Genomic DNA, 13,807 nt, shown 5'->3' on the forward strand with positions numbered 1-13,807 from the left:
GGCCCGAGACACCCGCGCCCCTGGCAGGAGGGCTCCCGGCAGCCGAGCGCGGCGGGACGGGGCGGGATCGCTCCCGGCGCTGACTCAGGTTCCTGGCGGCGCGGGCAGCGGCCGTTTTCCCGAGCGGCAACGACCAGTGAGTCATCTCCAGGTGGTTTGAGCTGAAAGCGCTTTTTTTTTTGTTGTTTGGTTTCGTTCGGGTTTTTTTTTGAATTTCACAAAGCACCTACCTCCTCGCAGCATCTCGCCGCCGCCCGGGGCCGAGCAGCGGGGTCCCCGGCCCCCGCGGGAGCTGGAGCCGCCCCCCCCCCCCCCGCGGAGGGAGGGCTTTTCTGAATTCATTTTTTAAAAATTTTTAATTTTTTTTTCCCGTTCGTGCCCCGAGCGGGCAGGGCCAATCCCGGGGCCGCCCCGCCCCGCCCGGGCCGAGCCGGTCCCACCCCCCCGCGCAGGCTGCGCGGGGGATGCGCGGGGCGCGCGGGATGCGCGGAGCAGCAGCGGCAGCGCCGGGCGCGAACCCGGTGGGCTGCGGGAGGGGAGAGTGAGGTGGCGGCTGCTTTCCCTGCCGTCTGACAGCGGAGTGATCGCTTATTTATTCCCCACCCCCCCTCCAGATTTTGATGCTCGGCACTGGGGCAGCCGGGAAATTTCGTGGCCACTGGCGGGTTTTGATCATTTCAGCTTGCCGGCAGTGGACGTTTCTCCTCCTGCTCCAGCATCGTAGTCCTGCTCACAGCTATTAAGGCTTAAGAAGCTTGATTCTCTAAGGCTGGTATCCAAGGGCATCAGTCATTAACACACTGAGCTGCATCTGCTTCTTGGCTAAGACTGGAGAAAGACCTCTTAAGCTGGAAATCCTGCTCGCTCTCTGCTGCGTACGGGAGGGGAAGCGTACGCAGCAGCAGGTTCCTTTTTTATTTTATTCCGAAAGGCTGCCGCGCTTCGGAGATGCAGTGACAAGAGAAGGGAGTGAAAGTCTCTCGTTTCCAGGGAAGAAAATTACAGGAGTGAGCCAGAGAAAGGAAGAAGCTTGTTAAATAACAGCAGAAACAGGAAGGAGGACACTGGTGAAGAACTGAATATAAAATCAGAGGAAACAGGTGGAAGGCTGGCAGAAAGCTGGGAGATATTTTAGGCTCAAAGTGGTTTAGGTTTTTTTTTTTCCTTTTTTTTCCTCCCTTTTTTTTTGTTGGTTCATTAGTTTTATTGTTGGTTTTAAATTCTAAGCTGGTTTTGGAGATCCCTGCAGTAAACCGGTCTGCTTTAGTGTAGAGCAGCTTCCCCAGCGTGTCCTTTTCTCTCTCCCTGCCTGCTGTCTCTGCTCTTGCTGCTGCTGCTGACAGAAACGTGTTAGGAAAGCAGAAAGAGAAAATGCCAGCCATCCTGGTAGCCTCCAAAATGAAATCAGGACTACCTAAACCCGTACACAGCGCTGCTCCAATCCTGCATGTCCCGACGGCCAGGACCATCCCACAGCCCTGTTACCTGAAGTTTGGGAGCAAGGTGGAGGTGACAAAGCCATTGTATTCCAGCCAGATTCCTCTCAAATCTCCTAATGGACAAGAAAACGCAGGAGACGGACTGCCACCAAGGAAGAGTAGCTCGGTAGAAAATGGATTTGACACACAGGTTAGAAAGCACCAAATGCTGGGGAGGTGTATCTGAGAACGTATTTCTGTACTGAATGTGTGCAGCAGGTTTTCTGAGGTGGAGAGCAGTGGTGCAAACAGCCCTGAGAGAAGGGATGTGTGTGTGTGTGTGTAGTAACATCTGCCTGCAGTGGTGGGATGTTTTATATTCCGCATAGTGGCATGCCTTACCCACGGCTGGCTTTGTAATTTTGTCGGCGTGGGGGAGCTGCTGGGGTGGGGTGGTGAGGGATGGAGCCGTGCATGCTCTTTGCCTGCGTTGCCTTCTCTGTTGCTTTTGCTTCAACTTGTGGGATTTGTGGAAGGGAGATGGTGGAGATGGTGTTTGCGGGGTGTGTTCTTTGTGTGCTCTCTGTAGGTGCGGGTTGCAACGGCTGAGTTGCGTGCCTGGGCTGGGGAATGACTGCTGGGTGTCAGGAGGGTGTTTGGTGCCCTGTGTTGGAGCAGCAGTGGTGTGAACGTGCCGTGTTTGTAGGTGTGTGGGGAGTGAATGGGAGGCAGTGCTTGGTGTGAAATTGCGATGTGCATGTCAGTCTCGGTGCTGCTACGTTAAACAGAAGATGTGGGAAATGAATACTCAGGTGGAATTGTCTGTTTTAGCGCTATATGTGCATGATATCATAGATGCAGCACATTATGAATATGCATTTTTTTAGATTTCCCTTTACTGTGTATCAGTTTTCCAACGTATTTTTTTTACATACTGCTTCCTGTGTAGGGAGGAGAAGGGTACGTTCTTCAGCTACCTGAATTCTTGTCAGCAGAGTAGTGTTTTCAGCACGGCTCAGCTTGCCTTGTACTGTGATGCCCCAGTGTGCTCAGCAGCAGTGGAAGCAGATAGTAGGTGTTAGCGTACTACGGTGTGAGCGAAGCAGATGGTCTGCTGCAGCGAGCAGAATTGATTAACGTTGTACAGAGATTGCTGCACAGCAGCGTGATGTATTTCAGCAACAGCCATAGACGTTACAAGCTGCTTCTACTGATATCTGAGCCCAGTAGAAGGTGATGCCATTATACTGCGATAGCGAAATGATGACAGATACTTATCTTTGGGGTTTTTTTTTTCCTTTTCCTTCCTCTGGGAATAATGGGTCACCCCTACCATCTGCATTTTGAAATCTGTGGCCTCGAAACCCTATTCTCTGAAGACAAGCGCGACTACTGACGGGGCGTGTTTGGCCCCGTGCCCTGCATTTTAGGATATGCTGCACTCTCGTTGCTGGTAGACAGGGTGACGTATCGGGCTGCTCAGGCCAGACGAATGTGACTGTAGCAGTTCCTGAGGGACTGCGAGCAGGAAAAGGAGGCAGACAAGTGCTGGTGGCAGGGTGGTGGCAGCAGGCAGACCGACCTGTGCATCACTTCTGCTTCTTCAGAGAGAAACAAGTACTCTTCCCCTCCCCTCCTTGTGCTAGACTCTGTCCTTGTGATTATGAAACGTCAGCAAAATCTCATTATGTGCCGCTCTTTCTCTCAGACATGCCTTGGTTTCTGCATAGAAATTTACATTCCTGCAAAAGTGATCGTTATTCATAAATACTTTCTCATCTTATAATAGATTATAGTCAGAGAGGTCCTGCCAGTGGTAGCCGTTTGAAGCAGAAAGGGGAATGCTATGGTGGCTTTAACCCTTAGACAGATGTGAAACAAACTCCATTTTTTTTTAATATCCTGATGGTGAAAGGGTCTTCATGCTAATTTGTTATGTTTAAACAGGGAGGGATTTTGGCCAATGGAATTTCAGAGATTTCTGAGTTTTGAGTAGCTTTGTCATTCTCAGTAACCTCGTTTGGGTACCAGTCGTAGCAGATGACCAGCACCTTTTAAGGTGTGAACCAGTGAGGTCGGTTTTACTGCCCATTATCTTGAATAAACACAGCTCTTTCTTTTTTGTTATTCTTATTGATCCAACTCTGATCCCTCTGCCCACAGTAGCATGCGGGTTTTTGCCATTCAGGGTAGTAATTTGGAACGTTGGGCTGTACCTAAAGGGAGATTTTTCCAGATGGGTTGCGTCAAGGGCAGTGTTCTTTTCTTTTCTCCCGTCCCTCCCTCCCAAGAGGATGGACGGAGGGAGGGAGGAAGGGAGGGAGGGATGGATGGATGGACAGCTGCCAGATGGGGTGTCAGCAGCTGAAGCATTTTTATATTGGGAAACCCTCAGCTACATTCAGGTGTAGAAGTGCTTTCTGATAGTAAGCCCAGTAAGGTTTGGTCTTAAACACCGCCGTAGGACTAAATATCTCGAGTCATAGACATGTCCTGTGAGGGTGATCACTTGCTTCTCTGCAAATTTTATCTTAAGCACCAGTGTGGCCCTCACCATTTTACTGTGCAGGTACCTGGCATCCCCTGTGAGGGAGAGATTCTTATCATGGCATTTTGAGTGTAGATCCACAAGTTGGACTGATACCAAATGTTCTGACACCTATCTTTTATAGATTACAGTGCCCGCATGGAGTTTGCAGCCCACGAGGAAGGACAGAATATCCTCCTGTGTGGGTACAGAGAGAACTAAAAAGAGATCGTGACACTTGGATCAAAAAAAAAAAACAGAGAAGAAACAAAACTGACCAAAATCTATTTCACTTGTGCTGTATTCCTTGCTGAGGCTGAACTTGGAATTTGCAGCCCCAAACTCTCTCTTGGACTTAGGGACATAAGCTATTTCCATCAAAACCGAAGGTGATTTTAGGCCACTTCCAACACCGGTGGCAGGGAAGCATTGCTTTTGTGCAGCTGCTGAACGGTTGGAGCCTTTGCTCAGAGAGTGGGATGCCCGAGTTCAGTTTCTGTTTCAACACAAGGGAATTCAAACTCCTATTGCATCTCTGGAGGTTTTTGTAATCAACAAGCCACAGGATGTTCTGAGAGTATTTTAGGGAGTTTCTGTTAATCCTGTATGAAGTTGGTCCTCTTTGCACTATGCAATACAAAATTCAGTTGCATGTACAGGATAAGGACAGAGAGCAACTTGACTTCACAGAATCACAGAATGTTTGGGGTTGGAAGGGGCCTCTGGGGTCATCTAGTCCAACCCCCCTGCCGAAGCAGGGTCACCTACAGCAGGCTGCACAGGACCTTGTCCAGGCGGGTCTTGAATATCTCCAGAGAAGGAGACTCCACAACCTCCCTGGGCAGCCTGTTCCAGGGCTCCGTCACCCTCAGAGGGAAGAAGTTCTTCCTCATGTTCAGCTGGAACTTCCTCTGCTTCAGTTTGTGCCCATTGCCCCTTGTCCTGTCGCTGGGCACCACTGAAAAGAGTCTGGCCTCATCCTCCTGACACCCACCCTTCAGATATTTATAAGCATTTCTAAGGTTCCCTCTCAGCCTTCTCTTCTTCAGGCTGAACAAGCCCAGCTCCCTCAGCCTCTCCTCATAGGCGAGATGCTCCAACCCTCTCACCACCCTCGTAGCCCTCCGCTGGACTCTCTCCAGTAGCTCCTCATCTTTCTTGAAGTGGGGAGCCCAGAACTGGACACAGTACTCTAGATGGGGCCTCACCAGGGCAGAGCAGAGGGGGAGGAGAACCTCCCTCGATCTGCTGGCCTTCATGTTTAGGACATCTGCTTACAGGGAAAGAGGTGATGGGCGGGGTGAAACAGATAGATGGGCTACCTTTAGTTATTTGTATATGTGAATTTTTCTCTTCCATCATGGTGTATATATACTTCCACTTTGAATTTGTATCTGCCTTTTCCCCTGCACTTAGTTTACTGATTATTCTGGAGTAGAGGCTGTGTCTAGTGCAGAGACCAGAAGTCACGATGTGAAGCGACTAGACCATGCTTTAATGCTGGTTTAGCATGTTTCAAGCCACTTGCACACCAGTGGTAGGTTCGTGAGCTTTTTTTGGTGCTGGGTGGTATTTATCTTGAGCCTGGTTCTTCAGAGAACAAGGGCACTGCAGGTGGTATTCATTAAAGTACTTATTAAAAAAAAAATGCTGAAAATGAAGGTGTCCCACTTGAGAAACATGGTATCAGTGAAAACTTCTCAGTATTTTGATTTTTTTTGTTGTTGTTGTTCTTCTTGATATGGTTTCACATGTGTAAGCTGGATTTTATAGTGACTGGAAGTTTTGTGCTTTAAGGCCATATAAGGGCAATGTGTTATTTAAAATGCTGTGCAATTTATAAAAAGCATTCTTCAGAGTATTTCAGAGGCACTTTCTGCAGAAAGGTCTGAAGGTTTTAGCATCAGGCCCATTGTAAATGCGAGTCGAAAATCTTCAGTCGATGAATCATGGCAGTATCATTCCTGTTTTATTGTTACTGATATACACACTCCATTCAGTTTTCCGTATTAAATTCCCCGTGTTGTGCACAACAGTATCCTGCTCTTGCACTGCTGCTTATTTTGTCTAATTTGAACACACCGCCAGTAAACTGTACCCATATTGAGAGAGCATTGTTTTGGAAATATTTAACTTTGTTACCAGAGAAACTTCCGTCAAGTAGATAGCAAGATAGTGATCTCTTGTATACAAAATGGTATTTATTAGTTATTCTGAAAAAGTCATGTGTATTTGGCTACTAATTTTGCATTAGTTATTGAAGACAGAAGTCACTGCCAAGTAGAAGTCCAGGGGCACGGTAAAATTGTTCATGGAGGGTGCAAGAGGGAAGATGCTGTTCCAGGAATACAGTCTGTTGCCATGATGTTGTGAAAGCCACCAGAGGAGATCGTGGATTTAATTACTGTGTTGGTTGCTGCTATGTTGTGTGCTCTAGCTTCTTGATTTTCATTCTCTGGAGAACCTAAAAAAAAAGACTTGCTGTTTGTATCTAAAGTAACTGCAGCAGTCCTAAAAGCACTGGGACCTTACTAAGTCACTGGTCCCACCCTTCCACTAAAACGCTTCAGGCTGACAGGCATCTGTTTAACCTGGTATTGAAGTCTGTGTGTTCAGCAGTTACCTACACCTGCCCTTCACCTTGGGCAGGGAGGGCTGGGGTGGGGTTTGTGATTTCTTTGCAAAATTCATGTCCTGGAAGTTAGGCAGTTGTCCTCTCTCGGTGGATGCAGAAGGCAGATGCTCGCTAGGTGTTACCGAGTTCTCCCTCACTTGTCCTCCACACTAGGCAAACCTAATTCTTTTAACCTTTTCCCTCAGGAGTTCTAGAACTCTTACAGCTCTTCGTGCTAGCTGCTGAATTCTTTTCGGTTTTCTTAGACCTTTTTTTAAGAATTCAGGTCAAAACTGGACAGATATTGCATGCAATAAAACTACCTTGCTCAGCTAGATTTGTTTTCACGTTGCTTTCCCAACTTGTGAAGATCATGGTGGTGGTGGTGGTGGATGTCTTAGATGTGGGGTGTCCTAGATCTCTCCGTTCCTAGTCTTACACTAGATTTTTCTTTTAGTGATATAGTTCTTCTTCCCCAGTTTGTGAAGGTCATCTAGATCTGGGACATTCTAGATCTGAGGTGTTCTCCAAAAACATTTGCAATACCCATCGAGATTAGAAACATCCCTGTATTTTTCTCATTAGCCCTTCTGTAGCCCAAATCAATGACAGTGGTACGGAATGGAATTGGTAGAGAAGCTTCATTACAGGTCCCTGCAAAAATCTAGTGGATAGCCGTTCCCAGGTTGATAGCACACTACTGAAAAAACCTTAGGGAGTTTTTCAGTTTGTTGTGCTCTGCCTTGGAGTACTCTAGCTGCTCATAAATTTATTATTTAATAGGTCGCTCCAGTATTTTTCCACACTTCTAATTTAGGCTCGCATCAACTGTTTCATGAGCCACGTGTGACTTGGAATCTGTTGGCTGTGGTTAGCCTGCTCTGCCTCACTATCCCCATTCCCATGTCATTAGCAATCCAAATGAATCCATATAGTTCAGATATTAGTAATTACTTTTCTATATTTTAATTAACTTTATCAGAAGCTGTTTATACCTCCGTATCACTGTCTTGCTAATGTGAAGCTTCATAGGGAGAAAGATTAAATGAAGCATATTGCAGAGAAATTATGCCTTCCTTTCTCGCCTGCATTAGCCATTTTTATGCGTGATACTGGGCTTCGCAGTTTCACTACAGAGCCATCTTGCAGAGGGGATAGGAATCAAGCAAACGTTTATCTGGACCCAGTTTAAAGTCACATGTACGCCGACTGGTTTCTGTGCCATTAGGTGAGCTGCCCAGTGGTGTCAGATTTGGTCTTGCTACCACTGCTGAGCTAATTATGAAAGAAATTAGAAGAAAAGTGGTCAGTAATACTGATAACCATGAAAAACAGCTTTTTGCAATGTCTGAAGAAACCAAAGAAGGTCACGTTTAGGATGCGTACGAAGAAATTTTACTGAAGAGTTAGGAACTCAGGAAGACTATAGATTCAGGCTATCAAAATATATAATCACAAAAATAATTTAAAATTAGTATCAGTGAGCTTGCTTATATAATTATAGTTATGTACTTAAGTAAAATCCTATGGAAAAAAAACCTTGCTATATCTTGCTTTGTGATGGATTTTTTTCAGCACACTGTAAGCAATCTGAGGCTATTAAATAGCCAAATTCTTGTTCTATTTATGATTACAATGGTTTTGATAATAAGTTTATAGATACATACGGCCAAATATTAAATTGTTGTTCCAAATGAAATGTCACCTGATAAAAACCAATTCATTAATTGTTTTATTGTGATTATTAACATGGAGTTTTCAGTGATCTTTCTTCTGATATAAAGAGCTGCCCTGTTTTAATGCCCTGCGTTTGAAGGAAAGATGTAAGATTACACCATAAATTCAGGAGGCTCTTTCGTCCTTGGGTTTTCATTTAGAATATGCGAAGGTTCACTTGGCATTCAAACGTCCATTCAGTTTTTAATTGTAGTGGACAATGAGTGAAAATGGTTTTTTGCTCTGGTTTCAGTTTAATTGTGATGGTTCTTGAGTAAAAGAGCGTTTGGCCATCATGTAGTGTTCCTTTCCAAATTCAGTACCTTCCCTGTCAAATTGCCTGCGATGGGATTTCCAGAGATCTTTATTGCTGAGCTAAGAATGCTGCTGTTGAATTCACTCACGTTTTTATGGTCCATTGTAGTGTTTTTGAAACACTCATTTCATATGACCTTTTTTCCCTGCTTCCGATTTATTTATTTTTTTAATGCTATTTCTCTGAGCTCTGCTGATAGGCTGTATCTAAGGGGCTTCTGAATTTTAATATACTTGACCTAAGAGCACTCCTTAGAGGTAGGGGTATTGTTCTTATTTTTTAAATGAATGGCTAAGGCACAATGAAACTTACCCAAGGTCATGAAGTCTGCAGTGCTTCAGAAAATTACTGGCTAGTCCCCTGACTATTACATTATCTTTCTCCCTTGCTGCTACTTGTTAATCAGTTCAAAATGCTTACGCATATGGTGTCCATGTGGTCTCCCGCTGTCCTTGAAACTGTTAGCGTACTCCCTAAAAATATATTTCTTCAGTGAACGCTCTCTCTTTCTTTGTCCCTGTTTTAGCAAGTCATTTTTTTCACCTTCAGCTCTGACACTTGATGTATGGCAGCAACCAAGCAGGAGACTTTGGTCCAGCTGTCCTCTAACAAGAAATGGGTTAATTAATTTTTAATTATTTTTTTTCTTGCTTTCTTTCTCCCTGCCTGCCTTTGCGCCCCGGCTGCACTGGTGAATTTCTCGGAGAACTTTTGGAGTTTTGCTTCTTACTTTTCCTAGATTGTTTGTCCACCGCGTGTTCCACGAACTTCTCTTCCTTGATGTATGTGTTGTGTTTCGGTTCTGTTAGCCACTCAGCCTCTGCTGGAGGCTTGTTTGACCTGAAATTGGCTTCAACATTAAGTCCTTCTACCTATCCAACTGCTAGCTGATAAGTCTAATTTGTGAATGTTCAAATATGGATAAAGTAATTTTAATTTGAGAAGCAAATGTAACGTGAGGAAACGGAAAGACGGAAGCACCCAGGCACCACTTGAACTGTGCAAGCGTTCTTGGTGGTTGAAAACCATGCTGGCGCGCTGTATGGAGTTCATCATAAAGCAACATTCTCTAGTCTGCTGCAAAATACTCTCGTCAATAATCAGGCGGTATGAAATACCAAACCTACCCTAAAGGAATCTCCTGGAGATGCAGAGAGGTACAAGGACATTAGTAGAGGAGAACAACAGATACTGATTTTTAAAACTCCTGGCACTAAACCAGAGCTTTGCTTCTCAGAAAGAAAAAAGAAGGAAAAAAATCAAATTGTAAAGAAGGGGTCTGGTAAGCAAAACATGAACCTGTCCCAAGTTTCAAGTATGTGAGGAGTACCAAAAAGAAAGTAAAGTATGACACCACCACCACCAGTGCTCTTTTTTCTTATCCAGAGGCTATCAAAAAATGAAGCCTTTATTTTGTTGAGATAGGAAGGGTGGATTCAGTTCTTGGTTTTGGAAATTCAGGGCTGGTTTTGGCTATCTTTTATTTCCTTTGAAGAGTCCTTTGAGAAACATTGTCTAGTCTGTAATTTCAGCTTCCAGATTATCTCACTACTAGATTTAAATATCTGTTTAATTTGTATTTTAGTGCTTTTAGCCTACAAGTCCATTTTTCCTACCAATGTGGAAGAAGTTAAGGAGGGATTTAAGTCAGTAATTATTTTGTTTGAGCTTCCCAAACTTGCAACATAGAATAAATATTATAACTGCTGTGTAAGGAGACAGAGTTTTGAATCAATCATAGCTGGGCCTTTAATAGAAGGATGTGTTTTCTGTTTTTCCCTTTTTTTTTTTTTCCCATTTGCTTTCTGCTTATTTAAGCTTTAGGGCTAAACTTTCTACTTTTATTCTGGTATAAATCAAGAGATGCCCTTAAAATTTAACCCATTCATTTATTTTTTCCTTGCAGCAAACTGTAGGATCTCCTTCTCCTGAGAAGTTCACCTGGCTAAAAATACCCGGCTTGAATATTATTTTTAGAAACATCTATATTTGAAGTAAATAAATGGTCAGATTTTATGTGTATTATTAGACATGAACTGTTGGTACATTTTGTAACAGGAAGCTGCTGGTTTTCCATTCACCAAGAACTGGAATTCAGTCAGACACTTGGCAATTGCTTGTATGCCTCTAATTTTATCTGTAAATTGTTCTTTCTGAAATAGTTTGTGGAAACAGTCTCAATTTCTTCAGTTTTGCAAAGCATAGGCATGGAAATAACTGCTAAAACGTAAAACAAATAAACCATTTATTAAAATAAATAATTGAGAAAACAGGTCACTCCTTGTTTTGAAACAGGCTGAGATCTGAAGCTTTACTTCGATTCCACCTTTTTTTTTCCCCTCTTGAAAGTATTTTTAGGTGTGTTATCCTTGGATTATTTTTCATTTTATTTTTTGGGTTATTTTAGAATTGGAAGCAATGTGTGGGAAAACAATACATGTAAGGAAAAAATATCTAACTTCTGGAGTTCAAAATACGCTTTTACCAGGACTTTTGCCCCTGTGCCTGTTCAGTTTTGGACTGTAATATCATTGTATTTTGATCATGTCTTGTTTACTCCCATGGCCTCTTCTTAAATTTTACCCTGTGTCCATCCCTTCTCTTGAATGTTGCCATAAGTTCTCTTCCTATTCTCAGCTTGTGTGGGTTTTTTCTCTACAGCTATGGCTCCAAGTTGCCATATCCTCTCTCTCATAGTTGGAAGGGGTCCCTTAATTGCCTTATTTTACCTGTCCTGTCACTAATATTGGTCCATTTCTTCTGTCTTGTCCTTCTGTCTTGTTCATGTCTGTAATGACCACCATGGTGTAATCCAAAGGTGCGTGGTGGTGAGTTCCTGTTTATGGTGCAGACTTCAGAATTGCCTGTAGGTAGCAGACAGTAGCAAGGCTGTACTGGAGGAACTAGCAGTTGTAAAGAGAGTCCGTGGGCTACTTTCCAGTAGTTGTTGCTGAGGTTTTATTGTATACAAGCAAGAAGGAAAAGTTATGGACTGTAGAGAGTAAGGAACTAGGGGTTGGCAGGTGTTGGTTTGGTAACAACAGTGCTATGCTTGACAAGAAAACATGGTCAGGTCTCTGAAACATGAATTCTTGGACAATAAGTTGATGGATTCATCGGCATTTTCTTTGAAAGTAGAAACTGGTCTATTCGTAAAATTATTAAATACTGTTAGTCCTTCCTTCAAGCCCTGGGAGCTCCCAGGAGTGGCGGCCAAGGTACTTTCTGCTCCCTCCATGTCCTGGGTGGAGGGAGGGCGGGTTCTTAGACGTGGTCCCAGTGGCGTGGGGGCCTCGGCTGTAAAACCTTCTAGGAGAAACCCAGAGATGTTTGTCTCACCTGCCTGATGACAGAGTGATCTAGTTATACACAACCAGGCTTTCTCATGTTACATAAATAAACAAAACACCCAAAACAGCCCTGCAGAGGCTGGCTGACTTACACGGCTGCAGAAGTAGCTGTTCTCAGTGCTGGGATCTGGTTGGTTTGGTTCTGTTTTCTCCAACCAGAAGGACTCAACTAACTTCCTCCACATTTCCGTGTTCCTCCTCCTCTCCCTAACAACACTGTAGAAGCTGACAAGGCCTTTTTGCTAACAGGCAACCACATTTTTCAGAGTTGTATAGGAAGAAAATGTTCTAGGATGGCTGTCTGAAGACACCTGTATTTGGTTTTGGGGAGAAGTGGAAGGCACATATGACAGACTGGAATAACTTTACATATTTTTTGTCTGTCATAGAGCTCTTTAGAGGCTGTTCTTCAAACTAAAGGGATGTTGAGTGTGGTGGTCTTATTGACCCAACATACAAGGATCTGTAATCTTTCCTAGTGTCTCAGCCTCTTTGTAATCCATTTGGTGGATCTGCCATTTGGACAACTGAGAGACATTCTCAGTTGTAAAGATTTTAGTAGTAATACCTTTTTGTTTCACATATGAGGTCAATCTTCCCTGATAGGATCACCAATCTTCTACTAATAGTGCTGGCCAGAAATTACTTTTATATTGTATTTTTCTGCCATCTACTAATTCTGTGTACTTGGTAAAACGTTGGTAGAACAAAATGAACACCCTGGTGGGATTTCATGTTGTTGATCTAGCTTATGTGCCAACATTTAATGGTGAACATGGGTACTGAGACTTTGTTACATGCGTATGTCTTGAAACAAATATTTAGGAGCAGATTACTTTTTCTTTAGCCATGACCACTTGAACCATGTCCACTGTTGGAAACTACAGGTAATTTTCATACTGAGAAGCTAAATACTGGTTTTGTACAAGTATTTTTAGAAGACTTTAACAGCTGCCTTTCCATGTCATATCTATTTTGGCTCTTTCGCGGATTATGACATTAATTGCAAGGAAGTCATTTCTAATCAACTTGTACAAGGGGTCTAGCAAATTTGCTTTCTCTGGCAGGCAGACAGCTATCGGGCACAGCGTTGTAAGATCAAGCAGATACAAAGATTCATGTCATGTCTTCTGGAGTCAGAAGTCCTCCTTAGCCAATGTAGCATGATGCAAAGTTATATTTTATTACAGAAATGTAATGCGAGAGCAGTATCTGTGTGTGTGTGTAGGAGGTTAAAGGCCTGGAACAGATGTAGAGGACACATTTGCACCCTCAAAGATCAGTGTGCAATCTTTGAATATAGCTGGTGGAAACGGTAATTAATGGATTAGTCTGGTAAGGCAAATTTGATTCAGTGACAAATTGTTCTTCATTTCAAAGAGTCTTACGGATATTTAAGTCTTCAGAACAGTTTCAAGATCAAACGGCCAATGACCATTTGAAGCAATACCTTAGAAACGGGTTTCTCTTTTCTTGCTGGATAACCAGGGGTCAGTCTGCTTCTCAGGACAGCCATACGTATTCCAGACTTGCTGTGGCTTAACTGGGACGGATTATTTTGGGAAGGAGTATTTTCAGCATTGCTACGTCTTACTCCTCGGAGATGGGCTCTGGAGCACACAGGGGCCTGATCCCCCGGGGTAATGTGCCAAGCGAGCGCTGCCAAGGAAAGCTGGCAAAAAGGTGCCTGTCCTCCAGCGTGGAGCTGGAAAGGGGAGGCAGCAGCGTCCCGTTTATCCCAACACAACCTCGCCAGGGGAATTCTAATGAATTTGCTGTAATTTACAAAACAAAACCACTTTCTGCTTTTCAAGAGGAAAGAGCAGCGGTTGCCTAGGATCCCGTTTCCAAGCAGTCAGATACAAA

The 13,807-nt window shown here is 43.9% G+C and overlaps 1 protein-coding gene across 3 annotated transcripts in view; it reads left to right on the forward strand.

The window, feature by feature from the left end:
- The first annotated feature begins 510 nt into the window (after positions 1-510).
- NAV2 (neuron navigator 2) overlaps positions 511-13,807 on the forward strand; it is a 235,825-nt gene continuing 222,528 nt past the window's right edge. For all 3 annotated transcript variants that reach the window (XM_075427329.1, XM_075427330.1, XM_075427331.1), the window contains exon 1: positions 511-1,629. In XM_075427329.1, coding sequence (XP_075283444.1) covers positions 1,372-1,629 — 258 coding nt within the window. In that variant the 5' untranslated portion in view covers positions 511-1,371. The remainder of the gene's footprint in view (positions 1,630-13,807) is intronic.

The sequence above is a fragment of the Opisthocomus hoazin genome, chromosome 7, assembly GCF_030867145.1.
Source record: "Opisthocomus hoazin isolate bOpiHoa1 chromosome 7, bOpiHoa1.hap1, whole genome shotgun sequence".
NCBI classification, from domain to species: Eukaryota; Metazoa; Chordata; class Aves; order Opisthocomiformes; family Opisthocomidae; genus Opisthocomus; species Opisthocomus hoazin.